The sequence below is a fragment of the Pipistrellus hanaki genome (genome assembly GCF_964339955.1).
Source record: "Pipistrellus hanaki genome assembly, chromosome: 10".
Taxonomy (NCBI): Eukaryota; Metazoa; Chordata; class Mammalia; order Chiroptera; family Vespertilionidae; genus Pipistrellus; species Pipistrellus hanaki.
In genome coordinates this window covers 60,327,777-60,352,965 of record NC_140512.1, presented here as the reverse complement: position 1 = coordinate 60,352,965, position 25,189 = coordinate 60,327,777, and the positions used below count along the sequence as shown (strand labels likewise).

At 39.1% G+C, this 25,189-nt stretch overlaps 1 protein-coding gene across 8 annotated transcripts in view; it reads right to left on the bottom strand.

Annotated features, from left to right (window-relative positions):
* The window catches only part of CADPS2 (calcium dependent secretion activator 2), a 434,503-nt gene that overhangs the window by 124,387 nt on the left and 284,927 nt on the right, over window positions 1–25,189 (bottom strand). For all 8 annotated transcript variants that reach the window (XM_084897688.1, XM_084897684.1, XM_084897685.1 and 5 more), the window contains exons 12-13: window positions 24,948–25,084; window positions 23,774–23,961 (exon numbers count right to left, since the gene is read on the bottom strand). In XM_084897688.1, coding sequence (XP_084753814.1) covers window positions 23,774–23,961; window positions 24,948–25,084 — 325 coding nt within the window. The remainder of the gene's footprint in view (window positions 1–23,773; window positions 23,962–24,947; window positions 25,085–25,189) is intronic.

Below are 25,189 nucleotides of genomic sequence, written 5' to 3'. Positions count from 1 at the left end.
TCCCTTTCCTGATAAAAACTCTCAACGAGGTGGGAGTATAAGGATCATACCTCAACATAATAAAATCTATATATGATAAACCCACAGCCAACATCATACTCAATGGGCAAAAACTAAAACCATTCCCTCTAAGAACAGGAACAAGACAGGGATGCCCACTCTCGCCACTCCTGTTTGACATAGTACTTGAAGTACTAGCCATTGCAATTAGACAAGAGGAGGAAATAAAAGGCATCCAAATTTGAAAAGAAGAAGTAAAGTTATCCTTATTTGCAGATGACATGATATTGTACAAAAGACTCCATCAAAAAACTAATAGACTTAATAAATGAATTTGGCAATGTAGCAGGATACAAAATTAACGCCAAGAAATCTATGGCATTTCTATACACCAATAGTGAACTTGCAGAAACAGAGACTAAGAAGGCAATTCCATTTACCATCGCCACAAAAAAATTAAGATACCTAGGAATAAACTTAACTAAGGAGGGAAAAAGACCTGTACGTGGAAAACTACACGACACTGAAAAAAGAGATAGAGGAAGATGTAAACAGGTGGAAGAACATACCATGTTCATGGATTGGTAGAATCAACATCATTAAAATGTCCATACTTCCCAAAGCAATTTATAGGTTCAATGCACTCCCCATTAAAATACCAACGGCATATTTCACTGGCCTAGAAAGAACTCTCCAAAAGTTCATTTGGAACAATAAAAGACCCCGAATAACCAAAGCAGTCCTGAGAAAGAAGAGTAAAGTAGGAGGGATCTCAATACCAGATTTCAAGCTGTATTACAAAGCCACTGTTCTCAAAACAGCCTGGTACTGGCACAAGAACAGACATATAGATCAATGGAATAGAATCGAGAACCCAGATATCAACCCAAATCACTATGCTCAATTAATATTTGACAAAGGAGGCACAAACATACAATGGGGTCAAGACAGTCTTTTCAATAAATGGTGGGAAAATTGGACAGACACATGCAAAAGAATGAAACTAGATCACCAACTTACACCATACACAAAAATAAACTCAAAATGGATACAGGACTTAAACATAAGACAGGAAACCATAAAAATACTAGAGGCATCCACAGGCAGCAAAATCTCAGACATATGCCAAAAGAACTTCTTCACTGATACTGCCCTTAGGGCAATGGAAGCTTAAGAGAAAATAAACAAATGGGACTACATCAAAATAAAAAGCTTTCAAAAGAAACCATCAACAAAACAACAAGAAAGCCCACTGTATGGGAGAACATATTTGCAAATGTTATCACTGATAAAGGTTTAATCTCCAACATCTTCAGACAGCTTATACAACTTAATAAAAGGAAGATAAATGACCCAATTAAAAAATGGGCAATGGATCTAAATAGAATCTTTTCAAAAGAAGACAGAAGGAAGTCCAAGAGGCATATAAAAACATGCTCAAAGTCACTAATTATCCGAGAGATGCAAATCAAAACAACAATGCAGTACCATCTCACACCTGTCAAAATGGCCAACATCAACAAATCAACAAACGACAAGTGTTGGCGAGGTTGTGGAGAAAAAGGAACCCTCGTGCACTGCTGGTGGGAATGTAGACTGGTGCAACCACTGTGGAGAACAGTATGGAGCTTCCTCAAAAAACTGAAAATGGAACTCCCATTTGACCCAGTAATCCCACTCCTAGGAATATATCCCAAGAAGCTAGAAACACCAATCAGAAAGGATATATGCACCCCTATGTTCATAGCAGCACAATTTACAATAGCTAGGATTTGGAAACAGCCTAGATGCCCATCAGCAGATGATTGGATCCAAAAATTATGGCACATCTACACAATGGAATACTATGCTACCATAAAAAAGAACAAATTCTCATCATTTGCAGCAACCTGGATGAAACTGGAGAACATCATGCTGAGTGAAATTAGCCAGTCAATGAAAGAGAAACACCACATTACCTCACTCTTTTATGGATGATAAAGAACATTATAAACTGAAGAATCAAAAGATAGATATAGAGACAGTAAAGCAACAAGCAGACTGTCAAATTACAGCGGGGAGGGTAGGGAGATCTGGGGTAGATAAAAGATCAACTGAAGGACTTGTATACATGCATATAAGTACAACCAATGGACACAAAACTCTGGGGAGGGAGGGCATGTATGGGAGGGGGGGCAATGGTATATGTACAAAGATAATAATTTAATAAAAAAATTTTAAAAAGTAGCTATGAGGATGAAACAGAAATCTTTTTTTTACTAAGATTAGCATATGAAATATAAGATACATCTAATGGCATGGATTTAGAATTTATTCTGTATCAATTTAAGTTTCTGGTTATTGCAAAAATATGAAAAAATAAATTTTAACTGTCTTTGTTAACACAGAGAAAAGGTATAGTAATCTCATATACATGACAACATCTATATATTTCAACAAATATTTTTGCATTTAATAACTAACACCAATAATTTCTTCCCTTATTGGTTCATTTTTCTAAAAATTATATTTTAATTCTCAAAAGATTTATGCACTTCATTTCAATTTACTATTTTTTAAAAATATATTTTATTTATTTTTTTACAGAGAGGAAGGGAGAGGGATAGACAGTCAGAAACATCAATCAGCTGCCTCTTGCACACATCCTACTTGAGGATGTGCCCTCAACCAAGGTATACGTCCTTGAACGGAACTGAACCCGGGTCTCTTCAGTCCGCAGGCCAATGCTCTATTCACTGAGCCAAACTAGATAGGCCCAATTTACTAATTTTTAATGTTTTTGTGAAAATATGTGGAAACAAGTACTATGAAAAACAAATACTTAAAGTAAATTTCCAACGAGATTTTTATTTGATATTCCCTCCATTTTGTGTGTGTGTGTTTATGTGTGTGTGTGATGCTTGTAAATTAGTCAATTAGGATAAAAAGCAATTAAATTTTAAAGCTATACCTGTATCTCATTGATATAAAGACCTTTTATTTATATCAAAGCATCATTTAAGTTTGAAGTATATTTTTTCCAATGTAGAATAAATAATTTATTTCAGAAACTCGTGTACTGTTAGGATTTACGCTTTGAAAATATTTCTTACAATTACATTTTACTCCTAAGAAAGGAAAGATCAATTATTTCAATACATAATCAGAGTAATACATTGCATTTTCCCCATCAGAATGCATTTGAATGTTAACTAAAGAAAAACTAACGGCAAAAAATTGGCCTTGCAAATATTTTTAGGAAGAAGAAAAGGAAAACTGGTTTATAAATTATAAAGCAATTAAGTATCAGGAAGCTACTGTGTTTTATCATTTAATAATGGATTTTTTTTCACATATTACTTCAGAGCCAATTCTCATGGAGCAAATGATAACACAAAACCCAGACTGCAACCTATGAATGAATACATATTGACAATGATGACAAAAGTTCAACCGGAGAGTTCTATTTTACTCATCAATCCGGGAATTTTGACATTCCAACAAAAACCGTTAACTCCATTATGCTATCTAATATATAGCAATAAAAACACATTCCACAAAGTTGCAGGTGGTTATTTCACTAAACACACGTATGCACACTTGATAGAAAACAGCAAAGAACTCGTTCTGGTCGCTGACATGCCCTTTGGCTTCACTCTCTGACAGTGCACCTGGCTCTGTCTGTGTGAACCGTGCTGTTCCCTTCAGCGGCCGCCCACAGAGATAGAGCACGTGGTCCTGTCGCTGAGAACACAGTGCACACGGCCCACCTGGAGTGGAGCCGGGGCTTTGGCAATGGAAAGCCAGAAAGGTAAATCTGGGGAGCGTCACTTAAGTCGATCTTCACTAAGTTAAAGACCATTATACACAGTGAAGGGTCATCATTTTACTGCGTTTATTACTAAATTAGGTACATATCTGACAGATTAAACACACCATTTAATGCTGTGGAATCGCTCTTATTCTGAATATTAGGTATAGGAAGCGGTGTCCTGTACCTAAGTTATTGGGAATAAATGGTAACTTCGCTGCAGTCAAGCCTGAGGGTAACAGCTCCTTCTAAAATGAGTCTTCCCAATAAATGCAAATACTTCCTGTGCCAATCAATAGTTTCCTGTCATTATCATCATCATTAAAACAAACGTAGTGATTATTAATTACAAACTTTTAAATATGAGGTTGGTACTGTGCGAGCTGCTTAATATGGAGAACAACAGAAAATGCTCACAGCAACCCTTTCTGAAGTCTCCAAGGAAGGAGGCCGCTAGGGTTCAGAGAGGTTAGGCTACTTCCTTCAGGTCACACAGCCGGTGCCAAAGCATGGACTCTGACATTTCAAAGCCAGTGCTCTTACTGTCCATGCCTTATTCCCCTCTCCTCTGCCTTCACAGAAAAGAATAAAGAGCAATTTTATAGACCCATTAGAAAATGGAAGATTTATTTGAGAAGCAATAATGGCAGCACTATTTTAAATACATGTACTTCAGACATTTTCTACGTTATGTGTATTAAAAAGCAAAGAACTTAAAAATTAATACAATTTTAAATGCCTATCATTGAATCGTTGAGTCAATTAAAAAAAAAGACCACAAAAAGGAAGTCCTAGAATGTGCTCTTTTAGACACTATAAAATATGTTATTGCAGAAGCCTTGAGGAAAACTTGAACTAGTTATATTTTATGATGGTTTATCAAGTAGACTCAGGGTAATAAGAGACTTAAAGTAACAGGTTCCCAAACTCAGTTTTAAAGTAATTTCTATTAGCTGTACCTTCAAGTCATATCCAGAACCTGACCAACCCTCACTACATCAGCGCTTCCCCTCTGGTTCCAGCCATCAGCTCTCCCCCGAGTACAAGGCCAGCCTCTTTGGTCCCTCCTCTAGTCTCTTGTTCGAGTACTGACAACACACTATCCTGAACCCTTTTCAAGCATAAGTCGTATCTTTGTAATGGTGGCAGTCACTTTAAAAGCCAAAGCCCTTATAATGGTCTACGCGACTTTATATGATCCTCCTATCCCACACTGACTCTCTGACCTCCTCCCCTTCCAGCAAGCCCTTTCGCTCTAGGTAGCCCGACCTCCTTTCTGGCTGCAAACATATGAAGGATGCTCTGCCCGGAGCCTTTGCACGTGCTGTCTCCACTGCCCGAGAGCTCTCTCCCTAGGCGCACACCCAGCTGGCTTGCTTCCTTTTCATCTCTGCCGATTTGACTCAGGATTAGCGAGGTTATCTCTAGCCATCCTGATGTAAAAGTATAGGCTCTCCCATTCCCATAGGCCTCTTCTCCTTTACCGGGCTTTTTTGCTTGCCATTTTGTATAAGGCTATCATCCAACATGTGGCATATTTATTTGTTTATAGTCTGCATCCTTCATGCTATACCTCTAGTGTTTAGAGTAGGGGTGTCGAACTCAATCAGAGAAGGGGCCAAAATCTAAAATCCAGCCTAAATCGCGGGCCGAATGGTTTACTGAACAGTCATAAACTGACAATGTCATAAACTGACAGCGGAGTGCAGTAATGACAGCGCGGTGCGGGCCACATTGCAAGGCCTGGCAGGCTGGATTTGGCCCGAGGGCCTTGTGTTTGACACATGTGGTTTAGAGCATCTTGTTGATGTTCAATACTACACAAATGCCAAAGAAATGAATGAGTGATATATAGACTATAAAAATATTAGTTATATAAGATTATGAGAATTCATGAAGTGGTACTATCACAAATATTGCTTTATTAGTGTTAACATGGCATAAATTATTTGGAACATTTGTTGTGTAACAGTAGATAAAATAGGATTTTTTTTGGAAAAGCAGAGACATGTATTATAGTTAAGTATTCTGGGTAAAAAGATCTCTAACAAAAGTTAGCATGTATTTACACAGCAGAAAATTTTCAGTGCTTACCTGCCATTTTAGTTATTAGTAAAATGATTTACTTTAAATCTCAAGGATACAATTTTTTCCCCTGCGATAATAAAAGTAAAAAGAACAATGCTTCTTTGACAATGATTACAAGGCTGTGAAAATGTGGTTACTGAAAATTCTAATATAAGAGACCAATTTTATTATTTGAATGCTAATTTGGGTTTAACTCTACACTTATAATTAAATATTAAAGTGGTTCTGGTGAGAAAGAAAGTATTCTCATATATCAAGATTTAATATTTTTTGTTTTTTTCCTGGGGCCTATAGTTATTGAAACTACATGATTTAATAAAAGCAGAGTGTTCTCTGAAAGAAGTTCAAGATATGAACAAATTATAAAATGCCGTGCAATAGTAGATACATATCTTTTAATTATAGATATTGTCAAATAAGTAATGACATGGAACTTCCCGCTGGCATTACACAAGCAGTTGAACACCAATGCAGTTGTGTCTGTTAATTATATTTCAAATATTCTTAAAAAACAGAATTCATACAATAGCACCTTCTGCAAGCATCGCTTAATAGGTTTGATCTTACATCTGCCAATGGGTCACATTCTGTTTTAAGAGAAACTATCATGCCTTGATTGTACACATACAGTATCTTTTTTGAAAGCCAGATTCATCCAAAAAACAGTTCCCACATATACTAAGGCCTATCCAAATTAATTTCATTAAATTTCTCCATGATCTAAAGGATTTTATCATTTGTGCTATTCATCAATCTGGCAAATTAGGCATTTTAAAATAACAGAATCCTTTATGTATTACCGGACATCTTGGCATGGTTACCGATTCCTTCCGTAATGAGAACAACATAAGCTCTAAAGGGACAAAGGTGTTTTATTTATTTATTTTTTATTTTTTAAAGAAAACTTAAAAAAAACCAAGAGGGATAAACAGTGTAACTGATCCATTTCTATGATCTCTGTGGCTTTTGGGATAGATAGTTCAGATGAGAAATTAGTTTCTATGAAGTTAAAGGGTGATTAGGTTATAGCTCAAGAAAGATCTGAGATAAAAGGTAACAGATATATATATAAAACTGGATAACAGAGTCAGGCACTTGAGCACGAGACAAAAGATCCATGAAGGTTTCTTCCATATTCAGATTCGGACTAATCCATAGCTTCACTTCCCTTAGTTGAACTGTTTACAGTTCACACATTTTATAGTCCCTTTTTCCAATCTAATACCAAATTTCAGAGACCCTTAAGGCCAATAAAAATGAATTTTGGCATGTTTAATATCCATTTTATCTGCGTGAGTTGAAGTAAAGAGATCTTACTGGCTGTGGACATGTTTTCATAAACAGCAAGCCTGGGATGAGCTCCAACTAAAAGGGTTAAATCGCCCAAGCATTTTGTGAACAATAAAAATTGTAAGATCTTCTTGGAAGATCATAGTGCAATCAAGGTGTATTAAAGAGTCTGAGAAGCCTGATAGTAAAGAAATCTGTTTAACTTCATTTGTTTTTTTAAATATATATTTTTATTGAATTCAGAGAGGAAGGGAGAGAGAGAGTTAGAAACATCAATGAGAGAGAATTATCGATTGGCTTCCTCCTTCATGCCCCTACTGGGGATTGAGTTTGCAACCTGGGCATGTGCCCTTGACTGGAATTGAACCTAGAACCCAGGACCCTTCAGTCTGTAGGTAGATGCTCTGAGCCAAACCAGCTAGGGCAGAAATCTGTATAAAGAACATGTCCCAAAGTTACTTAGTCATGGGATCGCCTCAAAATTCCCACTTCAATGCTGATGATCAGTTTTTTGTTTGTTTGTTTGTTTGTTTTGTTTTTAATGAAAACTATAACATCTTCTATGGTTATTTTCTCAACCATTTTCCTCATCTGAGTAGGCTCTAGATGCTTGGGAGTAAATGTGACCTTGTCTTTATCATCTCTAGGAGTCTGCATATTGCCTGGAACAGAGTGCTCAGGAGAATGGTGAGTTAAATAAATACACCAGAATTACCATATTATTATATAATATACCAGAATTACCATATTATTATATAAAAAGCCTGTGGTCGTCACACCATCATGCCATCACACCATAACGACTGATCAGTAGTGCGTGGAGAGGTTCCAGTGGGTGGGCAGGGACTTGACTCTGGAGGACTTGCCTGGAGGTGCAGATGGGTTTCTGGGTACCACTGGGGTGGCGGGGTTCTGGATCCCACCTCCCACAGCAGCAGTGGCCCTGGGACTCTTTCTGGGAACCGCTGAGCTGCGGGACCCTAGGTCCTGGGTCTCCTGCGATTTGGCACACTGGGCCCCTAGTTGTACAGAAAAGCCTGGGGGATTGATGAGACAGATTTTCTTTCCCCTCCCCTGCTCACCCCCTTCCTTCCCAAGCCATCAGGAAAGTTTGCTTGTCCTGGCAGTTTGGTGGTTTGTGGTTAAAGACATTTTGCAAGCAAGCGGACAAATGACTAAGTTTATGGTACTTTTGGGTTTCTTATAGGACTCCTTTCACCTGTCCTCTCCTAAGAGGGATGTATGACATCCTCACTTCCTCTAAGAGATGAGGAGAGGAGAGATACCTAGAGTGTGGTGTTTCTGAATTGTCAATTCTGCCTGCAGCACAGCAGGTAAAAGTCACTTTGCGCTTCGTGTATTTCCCACCAATATCCATTTGTGAACAGAATAAAAAAGAGAGGAAGGCACAGCATGAGAATAAAAAATGATGGAAGAGGAAGGAGAAAAATCTCTTATTTTTGTTCCCCCAACTTATAGCACCTCCTATTGTTTCAAATATAATGACATATTACTTAGATGGACATATATTACATAATCAGATTCCTTTTATTTCCCTGAAATTTTACATATCCAGAGAAGACATTAATTTGACCCCTTCGCATTCACTGAGGTAGAAGAAAGTGTTTTCCTATGAGAAAAATATTTTAAAGACAATTTTAAAATCACTCTTCTCTTTTTCCAAACACTCCTCCCTCCGACTCCTTTTCTTATTTGGATTTCCTACCACATTCTATTTTCTTTGGAGGTTTTTAAAGAGCAGACATTTCCACAGAGAAAGCAAGAACCTGACACTGTGAGGGTATGTGATTTTGTGACGTAGATTTTGTGTTAAGGTAACGATATGCAGAGGACAGTTACAAACAATGTTTGATAGCTGACCTGACCTGCAACCAAACTCACCACATTCCTGGACTAATTCAAATGAAATCACTGCCGCACACTCTGAAATTCAGGGGAAACAAAACACCTAGAGACTTTATGCTTAAAAATAAGTATTAATGTTAGCGAGTGCGTTCTCTGATGCCAACATCACCCTCTGCCACATGCCTAACATTTTTCTTAAAAGACATGTTTTTTAACTAAAGGACTACAGACAAACTATAATGTGGATGGAAGAATTCAGAAAAATACAGACACAAAAATTAAAATTTCCTATAAATGCCCCAACTATAAATAACTGGCATTTTGTAAATATAATTTACAAAAAGTACCATTTTGTAAATATAATTCTACTTTCCATTCTATAAATCTATGGATAGTCTTATACATTCTGATTTATAAGGTGATTCTTTTAACAAATTCTAAATATTTTTTACATCATTTAAATTTTCTAACATATACTTTTTAGTGGAAGGATATTATTTTATTATTGGAATGTACCATAATTTATTAATAGAATACCCATTAGTAAAAATCTAGATATTTTCCCCTTTGTTTTTCCTACCATAAATTCTGCTGCAATAACAAATCTTACACATAATCTTTATTGTTGAAAGTATTACAGATATTCCCTTTTCAAGAGATTAACCAAGTAACTTATATGCATAACCTATGGACACAAACAATACTATATATTTTTAACCCACCTCTAATTGTTTCCTTGGGATATATTTCTGGAAAAAAATTTAATATATTTTTATTGATTTCTATAGAGAGAGATTGAAACATCCTTCTGTTGCCTCCTGCATACTCTCTACTAAGGTTTAAGCCTGCAAGTTGGGCATGCGCTCTGACTGGGAATCCAACCAGCAACCTCTTGTGCATGCGTCCATGCTCAACCACTAAACCACACTCTGAAAGTATATTGCTAGGTTAAATGGTGCTATGGATTGAATTGTATACCTCCTTCAAATTCATACCTTGAAGTCCTAACTGCCAATGGGACTGCATTTGGAGATAAGGCTTTAATGATATAAATATGGTTAAATAAGGTCATAAGGGTGAAGCCCTAAACTGATAGGATTGGTGGTTTTATAAAAGGTAGAAGAGTGAGATCTCTCTTCTATTATAAGAGGACACAGACAGAAGGCAATCAACTGCAAGCCAGGAAGACAGTCTTCCCGAGAACCTGACCATTCTGACATCCTGATCTCAGAGTCCCAGTCTCCAGAACTGTGAGAAAATAAATTTCTGTTGTTTAATTTATGATATTTTGGTATGGCCAAAATAACCAAGACAAATGGAATATTATTGGGCACTTGATACATATTGCAAAAGTGCTTTTTAAGAAAGCATTTATCAGCTTATACTCTGACCTATAGTCCATGAAATTATTACTTTCCCTGCAATTTCATCACCCATGGTCTTTTATCATTTGTTATGATCATTTTCAACTTTATACATAAAAAGACTATTTCATTGTTTAAATACATTAATTTCTATGGTACAAAATGACATGATTTTGCTGGTTATATAGGGTCCTTCTGTGGGCCATAAAAATCATTGCATTTAATTAAGAACATTAAATTGTGAATGCTTATGAAGTGTCCCAACATGTCACTTATAAAATTTATAAACAGATGGCCAACGTCATTCTTTTACTTACTGAACAAATATATATTGAGGACCTAGTTAGGCTCTGGGGATACAATATAAGCACAACAGAAGTGGTCCCTACCCTAATAGAGTTTAAAGTTAGGAAAGGCATAAAAAAGAAAAATCAAACCGTAAGTGTACAATTACATTTAAGAAGAGCAAAAGTACACAGATCTTATGTAGTTTAGACTTTCAAGGAATGATCCATTTTTGGGAATGATTTAATCCGGTGGAACCTGCAGCAGAGGGGTCCTAAGAGGTTCTCCATAGAGATATCTAATTTTTCCAAAATGCAAATTTCATCACGTGACTTCTGCTCCTAATATAGTCAACTTACTTGTTACTCTCCAAATCCCTCTTCACTACAAAACACCTAAACACTGAATAAATTATAGCAGGCACACTGTTAACTATTGTACTATACTCATAACAAGAAAAAAAAAAGAAGTTATCCAAAAGGCAGGAAAACAAAAACTGACTCAGGAACTAAAACCAAAGAAGGAGCGGAAGTGAACACTAGAGTTGCCTTGGAAGCAAATGCGGACACCAAGAACTCTTGACCGACAGGCTCACAGGACTCGACCACTGGGTCAGAGACCTACTGTGCATGGGCCACTAAACCTGAGATACCTGTGAATAATAGACCCTTGAGTAGGCTGTGCTATCAGTGAAAGGATGCCTAGAAAGAAAAAACCTTGCAAAGGGAGGAACAAGGAAGCCAGCCTATATCCACCACATTTGTAGACTGAGTGAAAGAGTCTTTCCTGAGAATATGTATCATAGGCCTGACCTCATTGTACTGAGTGCTACTGTGCAGTCAAAGGGTCTTCAAAATGAGAGAATACAGCAGCTCCAGTAGCACATTTATCACCAAGTAAAGCAAGAGCAAATCTTCTTTGGAGAAAAGCCTTTTCAAATAGGCCTTACAGAACTCCCACAGATTGATTTCAAAGATTTGTGTTTAGTACAAAAATGCTAGCTGAATAAGAAAATGGTGACCATAGCTTAAACATTGGCAGAAATAGTAGATATGAATAACTAAAATACTGGACAACATAAATATGTCAGCAAGGAAGAGGGTGACTGGAGTGAAATGTTCTAACTTCTACATAAGAGAGGAAATTTTATGATTAGTAAGAGACTTTTAAAAATATACATATGGCCTGGCTGGAACCAAGAAGTCAGAGTACAATTCCTGGTCAGAACACATGCTAAGGTTTTGGGCTTGAGGCACCTAATGGATGATGCTTCTCTCTTATCAATGTTTCTATCTCTTTATACCTCTCCTTTCCTCTCTCTCTAAAAGTCAATAAATACATATATTTAAAAAAAAAAAAGACAAAAAACATACATATGACAAAATCTCAAATGTTGGACAATGTAAACTATGAAAGAAAGAAAGAAAGGAAGAAAACAAAAAGCTTATAAACATGAGCCAAAAAAGGAAAGCCAAAAGGGCAGAAATTAATTTACTTATATAAATACACATGATAACTGTAACTGGACTAAACTGCTTAAAAAATGTCACATTGGATAATTAAATCAGAATCTATTTAGCTATTTATAAGGTGCACTAAAATACAAGAATACAGAAAAGCTAAAAGTATGAATAAACACATATCAGACAAATACTCACCAAAAGGCTAACATTAATATCTATCTAAATAAACTTTAGTGAAAAATACATTATTAATTATAAAGAGGGCCATTAAATAATAATTTCTGTTCACTAGGAAGATTAAATAATTTTAAATTTAAGTGCAGTGACTAAGCAGCTTCAAACTATAAAAAGTAAAATTTGGCAGAAGTAAAAGGAAGAAGCCAATGGCAATGGCGGCTTCCATTCACCTTGGTCCCAATCCCACAGATCAAACTGGCAAATAATAAGAAGAGTTTAGGAGATCTGAACCACACAAATCCTGCTTGCCCTCCTAAGCTACAAAGTAGACTTTTTTCAGGCAACATAAAACATTTACAATATTTGGCAAATATGTGGCCATAAAGAAAGTTTCTCAGCAAGTTATGAAGAATCACTATCACACAGATTACATTCTATGAACAGAAATAAATTAAGTTAGATATCAGTTCACAGGGAAAAAACAAAAAAAGGTTCACTTTCTTAGAAGTTTAAAACTACACTTATAAATAGCCTTTTGTCAAACAAAAATTATAATGACAAGTTAGAATTACTTAAGAGTGAATTTTAATAAAACATTATAAAAATTTATATATGTAGTAAAAGCAGTAATTGTTGGGAATCTTCAATGCTTATGTTATAAAAGAAGAAAAGTTAACTAGTAACATTAAACAGGAAGTTAGCAAAAAAAACACAGGAAAGTAGAAGAAATAAATTAAAGACAATATTTAATAAAATGGTTGACTACAAAAAGGGGTACACAGAGAAACTTGTAGGGTGATGGAACTGTTTAGAATGACACCAGTGTAGTAAATATATGACTGTGTATTTGTCAAAACCCACAGAACTATAAGAACTGGCCATCACAGAATGTGAGCTTTACTGAATACAAACTTAAAGAAAACAAACCATACTGTACCAAACAAGATGCCGAAGGATGTCAGGATGGAATGCATATTGTGACCAGTGACACTAACTGTACTGTCTGACATAACCTCACTAAAGAGAGTGGGGGAGAACAAAAGCTGTCCCACTGAACGGTGTTTGAACTGAAAACTATAATGCTACTGACTTAAAGACCTGTACACAAACACTGAACTCTAAGTAAATAGATGGTAGCTGCGGGAAGCCAGATTTCTCACTACTGAAGGGAGAAGCTACAGACGAGCAAGAAAGGACAGATAACCTGGGCTTTGTGGTATTGGACTTGAGTTGGAGACATCAGGATGGCTAATGGGTTAGTGTATAAATATCTATATCCTAGCTCTGTCCAATGAGAGGGCCTGAAAGCAATGAAAACCCAGTAGCAATGAGCATATCCATCATCCTGATCTTGATTCCTAAATTCCATTGGTAATAATAAAAGTATAATATGCTAATTAGACCAGAGTCCTTCCAGACGACCTTCTGGATGAAGCTGGGGCTGAGAGGGAAGCCTCGATCCCAGGTGCCTGCCAGTGGCTGGAGGGAAGCCTGGGTCTTGGGTGCCAAAGAGAGGTTGGCGCTGGCAGCCGGGGGAAGGGAGGCATACTTTTGCATGAATTTCATGCATTGGGCCTCTAGTTCTTTAATAAAAGGAATTAGGGCTCCTTGGAGAAATGATTGATTCTAAGGAGGAGGCAGGGAAAATATGAGATGAGGTTGGGGCATGTTTTAGTACAAGAAAGAAAGAAAATGCTCAAAATGCTCAAAGTCACTAATTATTGGAGAGATGCAAATTAAAGGGACAAAGATATCATCTCACACCTGTCAGAAATCATCAACAAATCAACAAACAATAAGTGCTGGTGAGGATGTGGAGAAAAGGGAATGCAGACTGGTGTAGCCACTGTGGAAAGCAGTATGGAGTTTCCTCAAGAAGTTAAAAATAGAATTTCCATTTGACTTAGTGATCCCACTTCTAGGACAATATCCTAAGGAATCTGAAGCACCAATCATAAAGAATACATGCATCCCTATGTTAATAGCAGTGCAATTTACAATAGCTAAGATTTGAAAACATCTGCAGATGAGTGGATAAAAAAGCTGTTGTACATTTACACAATGGAATACATCCCAGCTGTGAAAAAGAAAGAACTTTTACCACTTGCAGCAGCATGGATGGACCTGAAGAGTATTATACTAAGTGAAATAAGCCAGTCAGTGAAATAAAAGTATCACATGATCTCATCCATATATGGAATCTACTGAACAAAATAAACTGATGAAAAAGACAGGGTCAGAGATATAGAAGCATGGAACAGACTGATGATTTCAGAGGGAAGGTGGGGGTGGGAGGAATGGGGAGTGCACACTAGAGGCCTGATGCACAAAGATTTGTGCAAGAATGGGCCTTCCTTCTCCTGGCTGCCAGCACAGCCTTCACTCTGGCCCAGAGCCATCTTTCCACCTTCCCATGCTGCCCAGAGGCCCAGAGTGGCTAGGGTGGTGTGAAATGCCTGCCCCTGGCCTCTCAGTGCCTGTGTATGCAAATTAACCTGACATCTTTGTTGGGTTAATTTGCATACTCACTCCTTATTGGCTGTTGGGCGTCACAAAGATACAGTCAATTTGCATCTTTCTCTTTTATTAGTGTAGATATCCATAGCTCATAGACACAGACAATAGAGTGGTGAAGGCCTGGGAGCAGTGAGTGTGGTTAGGAGAGAGTTAATGGGAAAAAAGCAAACAAACAAAGGGGACAATAGTAATACTTTTCAACAAAAAAGATTAAAAATGAAAATGTTCTCAAAAAAAAAAAAAAAAAAAAAAAAGCCACCACAAAACCCAACAAACCCCAAAGGATGGGGCACATCGCAGGGAGTCAGTCTGAAAGACCTCTCACTGGCTCAAGCTAGAACAATTTGAACAACAGAGCAGATACACCAGTATTGGATTACAACGCAAAGTATAAAGGAATTATATATAAATCCATATTGATATAAATGGTGGACCAAGTAATTAGAGAGGAGACAAATCTTCCTCGCAGAAGATTACTTCATAATGTATGTAGCTAGTCCTCCCTCCAAGGATGTGGGAGGACAAGCTACATAGTTATATGTATATATTTAATATATATTTAATTCCTCTTTCCCCTTGTGTGTGAGCTGTGCTTAGTCACTTACTTCCTAGTAGTATGAAGAAAGCAAAATATAGGCCAAAGCTGGTTTGGCTCAGTGGTAGAGCGTCGGTCTGCAGACTGAAAGGTCCCAGGTTCGATTCCAGTCAAGGGCATGTACATTGGTTGCGGGCACATCCCCAGTAGGGGGTATGCAAGAGGCAGCTGGTCGATGTTTCTCTCTCATCGACGTTTCTAACTCTCTCTCTCTCTCCTTCCTCTCTGTAAAAAATCAATAAAATATATTTTTTAAAAAAAAGAAAAAAAAAGAAAGCAAAATATCTTCACAGTGGAGAGACCTGGCAAACACCACCTTACCCAAGTGATCAAGGTGAACATGGCCAGTGATGTCCTGTGGATATCATTACTCCTTGACAGAAAAGAAGAAAAGGTATTTCATCTCTTCAAAACCCCATAACCTCAGTCTAGTCATGAAAATGTCAGAGGAATCAAACTAGGGATGTTTGACAAAATACTGGACCAGTACTCTTCAAAACTGTCAAGGCTATGAAAAACAAGGAAAGGCTGAGAAACTGCCACAGATCAGAGAAGATATGACAACAACATGCAATGTGGTATCCTGACTTGAATTCTGGAACACAGAAAGGGACATTAATTTAAAAAAAGGACTGATGATTAGCCAACAGTAATGTACCGATGTTGGTCTCTCAGTATTGACAAATGTACCATGGTAATTATGATGACAACCTTAGAGGAAACTGAAAAACAAAAGCTCTTTCTGTGATCTTTTCAGTTTTTCTGCAAATCTAAACATACTCTAAAATAAAAACTCTACTTTAAAAAAATTCATGAAATGGAAAACAAAGAAACAAGTGAGTTCAACAAAGCCAAAGTTGCAATCTTTGAAGAGAGTTTATAAAAGTTTACAAACTTCACAGGGGTCCTCAAACTTTTTAAAGTGGGGGCCAGATCACGGTCCCTCAGAGAGCTGGAGGGCCGGACCATATGAACTACTAATTCCTACTGTAACACCTCGGCTGTGCTCACTGCCCAAAAAACCTGGCGGGCCGGATCAGACTCCTCTGCGGGCTGCATGTGGCCCGCGGGCCGTAGTTTGAAGACCCCTGTAATCTAGTAGGATGGACTGAAGAGAGAGAAAGGGGAAAAGAGAATGGAAAAAGGGAGATGTTTGGAGATACAGAAAAGCACCTGAAGTACACTATTTCCTAGAAAATTATAACCTGATAAACTTACAGAAGAAATAAATGGGAAGCCTGAATAGTTCTTTAACTACAAAAGAAACCATGCAATAGTTAAATATCTCTCCACAATAAGTCCCCACACCCATATGGTTTTAAATAGTTCTTTTTTAAATGTAATTTTATTATTGACACTATTGTAGATGTTCCCTATATTCCTCCTCTTTGCAAACCTCCTCCAGGCCTCCTCCCCTGCCCTTTAAAGATGAGTTCTTGAATTAACTTAAAAAAAAAACAAACAAATAAACAAGTTATTTGCCTGGCTGGAGTGGTTGAGCATCATCCTATGAACCAAAGGATCATGGGTTCTATTCCTGGTCAGGGCACATGCCAGGTTTGCGGGCTTGATCCTCAGCAGGGGATGTGCAGGAGGCAACAGATCAATTCATTTCTCACCCTCTCCCTTCCTTCCTCTCTAAATCAACAAAAACATATAAAAGAACAAGAAAAAACACACACAAGTTCTTTGAATATCATCCAGAACAAGTAGGAAAGCTACCCACCTCATTTTATATGGTTGCAATAACCTGTATACCAAACCCTGACACAAACAGCATGATAACAAAAATCACAGGCCAATCTTGAGCACAGCATAGATCTGAAAATCCCAAATTGATGGGAAACAGTAATGGTAAATGCTATATATATAATCTTTTTGTTTTGTTTGATTATTTCTAAGTAACAGCATTACATATGTACCATGTTCTTTAAACACTTTAGTATGTTAGCAAACTCCATGGAAAGCCAACCCAAGAACCCAAATTCTTTACCCCTCCTAACGATGCTAAGAAGGCTCTGAAGATCTCAAGTCAAGTGAACCAGAGGAGTAGCCTTGCTTCCGTGCCTTGTTAACCTGGCCTATATTCTAACACATACTGACTCCCTTTCCCTTGTCTGTCCTCAGCGATTCACCTTCAGCAGGCTATTATGCACTGTTTCAGAAAACCCAGCAGTTGTTTGCTGTGAATGAATGGTGTTTAGGGAAAACAGAGGAGAGTGGTTAAGTAACCCTAGTAAACTATTCCCCAAGTTCTGGTCTGGTGACTGATTACCTGCACAGTGGGGTTCCTTATTCCTGTTCTGGCTGAGTCTTGGCCACACCCATGTTAGGCCCACAGTGTTTTCCAGCAGCATGGGGGTGGGGTGGGGGTAAAATAGCCTCACCAGGGCTCCTCCTACCAATCATGGACAGCTCAGAAGGTGAGGCACCTACTCAATGCTTCCCAGTTGCATCCTCCGAACTTGACACTTGTTGAGAGTATGCTGCTGTAACAAGGACACCCTCAAAGTTCACCTCTGCACTGTTGGGTCTTCTACACAATAACTCCCCAAAGCTTACTTAACCTCCGTATTGTAAGTAAAATATCACTAACTTGTATTGAAAAGATATTTCATCATTTACAAAGTGTTTACATGACTTATGTGACCTACTTAGCAGCCATGCATGGTAGACAGCATTAATGTTATTAATCACAATGAAGCGATGAGAAACTGAGGCGCAGGCCATTTGAGTAAAATGAAATAGCTCTTAAGTAGAACCCCCCGGGAGAGGAAGACAGATGGTGTGACTCCTAGCTCACTGCTATTTCCAAGGTACCAAGTTTCTCCCCATACCATTCACTGTGCTCTGTTTGTGTCTGTCTAGTTTTGAAAGGCATAATTATCTTGCTTGAGTACTGAACTTGAGGTTGGGTGGAAGAGGTATTACTGCTGGGAAAGTCTGAGGCAGATCTACGGTTGTTCTAGGTTTCTGATATTCAAAAAAGAGTCCTCTGTGCAGACTGTAAAGGCACTCTGTGATAACCCCCCTTCCACCTTTGCACACCTAGCATGGAGAAGGTAGTATGTCAGATTGGCCACACTGCATGAGGACAACCTTGCTTTGATTTTTTATCTGATTGTTCACTTGTCCCAGAAGTAAGTCTCCGGATTTAGGATTTGTATAGCATTTATGCTTAATTTCTCTATGCCATATATCCAAGACTAGAATTAAGAAGTGATAATGACTTGTCCTGGCCCAGTAGCTCAGTTAGTTAGAGCAGCGGTTGCCAACCTTTCGGACCTCATGGACCACCAGTTGGTTACCACTGGGTTAGAGTGTCATCCCAAAATGCCAAGGTTGCAGGTTTGATTCTCAGTTAGGGCACATACAAGAATCAACCAATGAATGCATAAATAAGAGAAACAACAAATTCCCTTTCTCTCTCAAATAAAATAAAATCAATAAATAAAAAATGAAAAAAGTAGTAATGAGGGGGGTGAGAGCTGGTTGAAGTAGGCAAAAAGGGGTAAAAAATGGAAACATATGTAATAGAGTCGACGATAAATATAAAAACATGTGGTGATGAAAATTCTTAATGATCTTACTTGATGTGATTATGATTTTGCTAAAATTAGAAACAGGAAGATGAAGCATAATTTCTGAGGTGACAGGTAAAAAGATGGAGGTTTCGTGCTATGATTTGACTGATGCCCACAAAGACTGCCCACCACTCCGGACCCCACAGGAAACAGAGACGCCTTTCTGCTGCAGCCTGTCCTGGGAGCTGGCAGGTCTGAGCGGCCCTCCACTGTGCACTGGGGTCAGGGAGCACACCGCGGATCTTACATTACACGGAAACACAAAAGCCATTCTGTGTCACCGCTGTCGTTTCTCCACCCTCAGCCTGACGTACAAAACCAGGCTGTATAGCCACACAGATCAACCTAGAACTCTGCCCCCGATGCATTGTCCCTGCAAGTCTTTTTCTCCTTCCTGTCGGTCCTCGGAGGCCGCCGTGGCGGAGCGAGTGGCTGTGTTATTCACGATGTGTGTGTCTGTTTCTGTCCTTGACTCACTTTTCCTCTCTCCCTTTCTTTTCATCCTCTCTTTCTCAGTCCCAGCACCAGCCAGACCTTTTCTGTTGAGCTCTATTCTTTTATTCCCGAGACACTCAGAGTGCTATTCAGAGATGTGTCTGCACAGAACGCACACGCCAGAGCGCTCAACACCGGGAAGAGGATGTGCTTCCAAGAAACTTCCCTGCCAGACAGCACTGATGTCCTTCACATCAGGCACGAACAAAAGGCAATCTTTCTTCCTGGCCATTGTTTGCCGGAGGTAGTTCAGGCAACGAACGAAATGACTCTCTCCATGTGTGTCGTGACAGACGTAAAAATGATCATAAAAGGAGACGATGGCTAACTCTGACTGGAAAGCCAGACTTGACATTGACATTTAATGAAAAGCTGTGTAGGTGTCAGATGCTGCAGGTGTGGCTAAGAGACACTAGTTTTCACAAGGACAGGTTGCTCAAACCCGAATATTCTATCAGTGAAGGAATTAGGAGTATCATTACATACACACTGAAATATTTCCATTTAGCATGAGGCATAACCACCGATTTTTCATGTTTTTCTTTGTCTCTGGGTGACAAAGAGTCATATTTGAATAATAACTGATCAATACAGACATAGCAATTTGTAATTATCCAGTACCTGCACATTAGTATTTCCCCTTTTACATATGAACTCTGTTCCAGAAAGGATAAATGACTTGCCCGACAGGGATCAGTTTGCAAATTTCAGAGCTGAGATTCAAGTAGAGATCTGCCTCTTTTTATTCTTTCATTGCCACAGCATAGCATCTGTTTAACTCTAAAAATTACAGGGAGCGTCATACCTTTTAGTTTATCTTATATAATGTCTAGCCTACAATGAGGTTCAAATTTTTCTAAAACCTGCACTTCTTTTTTTAAATCTTTTTTAAAAAATTGATTTCAGAGAGGAAGGGAGAGGGAAAAAGAAATAGAGATATCAATGATGAGAATCATTGCTTGGCTGCCTCCTGCACAACCCCACTGAGGATCGAGCCAGCAACCCAGGCATGTGACCTCCAGGTTCATAGATAGACTCTCAACCATTGAGCCATGCCAGCCGGGCCTTGCTTTCTTTTTACTTAAGGTACATGCGACCTAAATGTTGGATCAGAGACTGACTCAAATTTCTATTCTAAAACATACCCAGAGACACCTGCACATGTGCATATTGTGATCTGGAAAGTGGATTTAATCTGTACTATTAACATATGCATGAACATACAAACAGACCTCAAATTTCACTTTACAGTGTACAATGACAAAGGAAACAATACTTTTACAGCATACAAGTAACTATGGCAACCTATAGATTCCAATCAGGCTGCCTCCCAGGCAGTGGCGGCAGCTCCCGGCTGCCTGAATAACTTTCCATTGAAATGTGTCTCCAATGCATACAGTTTGGTGGCGGATTAGCTGAATTTCCTACTTAATGTTTTTAATTTAATGTTACCTTTTTCTGTTAAGGACAAAAATAATCCTATCATGCAACATTTGCTGGTATGTTTGTTTCATTGCATCCATGCTATCTTCTTGCTTCCGAGAGTGATGCCTAACACTGGAGGCCTGCCCTCTGACAGCCGCTGGTCAGGAGGAATTAGGATGGAGCCACGAGATAAGACCAGTTGTAGTAAAAAAGCTCCGCCATGTTGGTTATCAGTGGATAGCCATCCTGACTGTGCCTGCTCCTCTCACTCCCCGCACTCCTCAAGTTTGCTGAGTGCAGATGGTCTCATTGGAGGTGATGCGAAAAGCAACCACAACCTATATCACCCCCCTGAATTCCAGAAAAGGCTGAGCTCCATAATGAGGGCAAAAGCGTGGCGGGTTCTGAGACTAGGATCGCTTTTATTTCACTTTGGGGTGAGAAATGGCATCTAAAATTCAACAGATATTTATTGTGCCCCCACAATATGCAAGGCGCTGAGGTAAGGCCTTCAGAGGATAACAGGTGAACGAGACTAGTTTTTGCCTTCAAAATATGATCTAGTAGAACTGAAGCGGGTGTGTGTGTGTGTTGATAGCATGTAAGTATACATAATACATTTCATAAGAAAGCTACAGATAAAAGGTGTTTAGTGTTTGAACAAGTTAAGTCTTCTTAAAGGAATTTTGTGACTTTAACTATTACAACACTTGGAAATAGAAACATTACAGTGAAAACACACAGGGTTTCTAATAGGTAAAGATCATGTGTAGACTATCTAGACTTCATACTAAGTAGAGAGAATGAGATGGTGATATTGAGAAAACCCAAACATTATAGCATGGGTTCTATTTTTAATTTAATAACCAAATGAGAATCATTGAAGTTTTATGAAAGAGTAAAGATTAACCTGTAACATACAAGGCGATTGCCAGGCTATTATAGGGAGAAGAGCAGCAGTAGAGAGATGCACAAACCCAAATAAGCAAGAAAAAACAAAAGGTAAGGATAGGGATAGGTGCATGGAAATGGTAGAAAGATAAGTTTGAGTACTATGCAGATGGAATACAAATGGAGTCTAGAAGGTCAAGAAAAAGATGAATGAACAGCGAACGGGGCCACGAATGAAGTCACAGTAGTACAAATAACAAAGCATTCATTCGTTCATCACATATTTACTGAACACTTTGTGTCAGCTGTGCTGCTTTTTGCCAGGCATTCTGCTAGGAGCTCAGAGAGGTACAGGAGCTTGTTTGGTGAGATGATGGATTTAATTTTATATGAGGGCTGAAAGTCCCGGCAGAACATCCAAGCCGGCCATTGTTGGCGGAGTTCTGTTCTGTAGGAGAGTAACTGGGTTGGGACTATTTGAACCGAGAGAGGTCATAATTGAAGCTGTGAGATCGCTGAAGTTGAATTTTTTGCTGAAGTAGGAAAGGTCTCAGAAAGAAGAGAGCAAGTTTAAGAACAGATGGGAGAAAAAACAGTAGCCTGCACTTGGTGTCTGGAGGAGCAGGACCTGCGAGCAAAGAGATGGTCAAAAAATGAATGAGAGGAAGGCTGAGGTGGTGCTGTCTCAGGGAGAGAAGCAGCACGTTAAGCAGCACAGGGGGATGTGCCATAGCAACAACCTTCCAAAGAGAGTCAGGGGAGTAAAGCTGGGGTGGAGATGACCGGGTTATGTCATTGGATACTCCATTTCAGAGCCTCTTTGGCCAGCGAGAGGCCAGAAGGCAGGCAGGGCAGAGGTCAGTGGGAAGGCAGTTTGACATGATGACAATACATAAGATGACACAGGATGTCAGATAATGGCTTTTGGCCACGTCCCAGGCAGGCACGGTTCTAAGCGCTTGATATATAAGAATGTATTTAATCCTGATCACAACTGGTGATTTTTGAGAGAAATTCTATTGTATGTCTTTCTCAAAGGTAACAAAGCAGAGACGCACCCGATTCAGAAGTGTGCCCTACCTCGCACAGTGTGTGAGTAGCAGCTGGAAGCCAGGCAGTCTGACTTCAGAACATTCTCACAAATCTGCTATGTGGTGAGGGTGGGTGAAGCTTGGCCAGGCTTGTGGGAAGAAAGGAAACGAAAGGAAATGAGGTACCACGACCCCACCCCCTTAATGACTTGCTTCCACCAGAATGCCATCAAGAGGGAGAGATGGCATCCTGCTGAAACCAGTTAAGAAGGGGTTGGGGTCCTGGTACCTCATTTATGGAGGAGCCCCCAGTTCTCCGGAACAGGATTAAGGAAAGACAGGGGAGTGACAGGGAGAGATTTTTAGCTCAGAGGTACACAGATTGGGGAGTCTGCATTAAGTGATTTCTTGTCCTCTGGTAAAGCAAGCGAAGAGGTCACTGGAGTGCTAAGGGCAGGTTAGGGAAGGGGCTGGGAGAAGACACTTCATAAACTCCACTATTTATGTTGCCTTATCAATGAAAGCTTATTCCACATGCAACAGTCAGAATCATTAGGAATACACAAACCTCTCAGCACAAAGTGCAAACCTCCATATGCATCACAACAGAAATACCAATGACACTCTCAAGCTGTGCAGACCTTGGTCCGAGGTGGCTTCTTAACAGCTTAGAGGTGACGTCTAATCCCAGCTATGCTCTCTCTCACTCTCTTTTCCAAGCGGCTTCAACGGCCAAAAGGGACATTAACGTGCAGCCCACCTAAGTCAACAGCATATCGCTATACATTTTTCTCTTTCAGAAGACATGTTTGCTATTTAAAATCTGTTACTAGGTGATAATGACAAAACACAGTTTTCACCCTTCCCAAGTCCACCCCCCACCTTTCATTGTGTGTTTGCAAGTTAAAATACCTGTTCCCGTGCACGTGAGAGGCGCAGAATGCAAAGCTGTAATGGAGCAGGGTTGGGTCAATGACAGCACCGTTCTCTGAGTGTTCCATCAGCTCTGCAAGGTAGCAGAGGTGTCTGTGGCAGCCTCGGACACCGTATCGGGCACAGTACTCATCCAACACGAAAACCTGGCCAGGGCTAAACCAACCCTACAAAAAAAAAAAAAATAGATTGGTTTTCCCCCCAGTACTGAGATCTGCTTTTCTGAAGGTACTGTTATGCATCATAAAGAAATGCTGAATTAAAGTGTCTTTAAAAAAATTTTTTTATATCAGTTTCACAAAGAAAGGGTGAGAGAGAGATAGAAACATTAATGGTGAGAGAGAATCATTGACCAGCTGCCTCCTGCACACCCCCTCCAGGGGATCGAGCTCTCAATCAGCACATGTACCCTGGCCAGAATCAAATCTGGGACCCTTCGGTCTATAGGGCCAGCGCTTTATCTACTGAGCCAAACCAGCGAGGGCTGAAGTGTCTTGGGACATTTTTTCATTAATGGTATGTTTCCGGTTATTTTCTGAATATTGAATGTCACCAGGTTTTGAACTGATTTGGACACTGGAAACCTAAAAACATCTCTTCATTGCCATGGAAGGTATGGGCAACCTGTTCTCCATAACTGAAGGAATTCAAACGATCTTCTGAGGGTTAGATGAGACTAAAGCTTTCCTGTTAAATACATAGCCCCTGCCCGCTTTATCCCACTGTTTCTTTCCCCCATTAATGAGGTTGTCTTTCTGGGAACAAAAGAGAATTTATCAACCTCTGGTGAACAGAACTTAAACCTTACAATGTCTGTACAGGTGTTGGTAAATCCTGTCACAGAGGCATTTTTTTTTTTTTTTATCATCATTAAAGCCTTCTATTTTCATTCGACCTTCTCCAGTGGGACTGATAAGCCACAGCGCAGGGTCTGCCTGAGTCTATTCTCCTGTCTATTGAGTGGCACAGCAGTGGTCTTCAAGTGTATAATTTTCAAATTGGGAAGCAATCGATTGGAATCCTTCACCCCTAACTCCAACTACAGTTATTAAACAAGTCAGGAATAAAATGCCGCTTCATAACAAGTATTTCTCACTTTTAAACCTCTTGAATTCTAACCTGTGGGGAACCAGACAGAAAGACTTGTACTCACCAAGCAAGAATAGGAATCATTCAGCCTGTGATCCAAAGTCTGCCTCTGGAGTATTCTGAAAAGGGAGGCGTGGTCAAGCTTGCAAGGGTTTGCAGAAATAAACTCATCCATACCATGTTTCTGAAAACGGTCTGCATCTGTGAATTCAGAAAAGCATGCATAATGCAATTTATATTTCTGGTTTAATAATGGGTAAACGGATTTTTTAAAACAACAACATATAGTAACAAAAGATTGCCTTC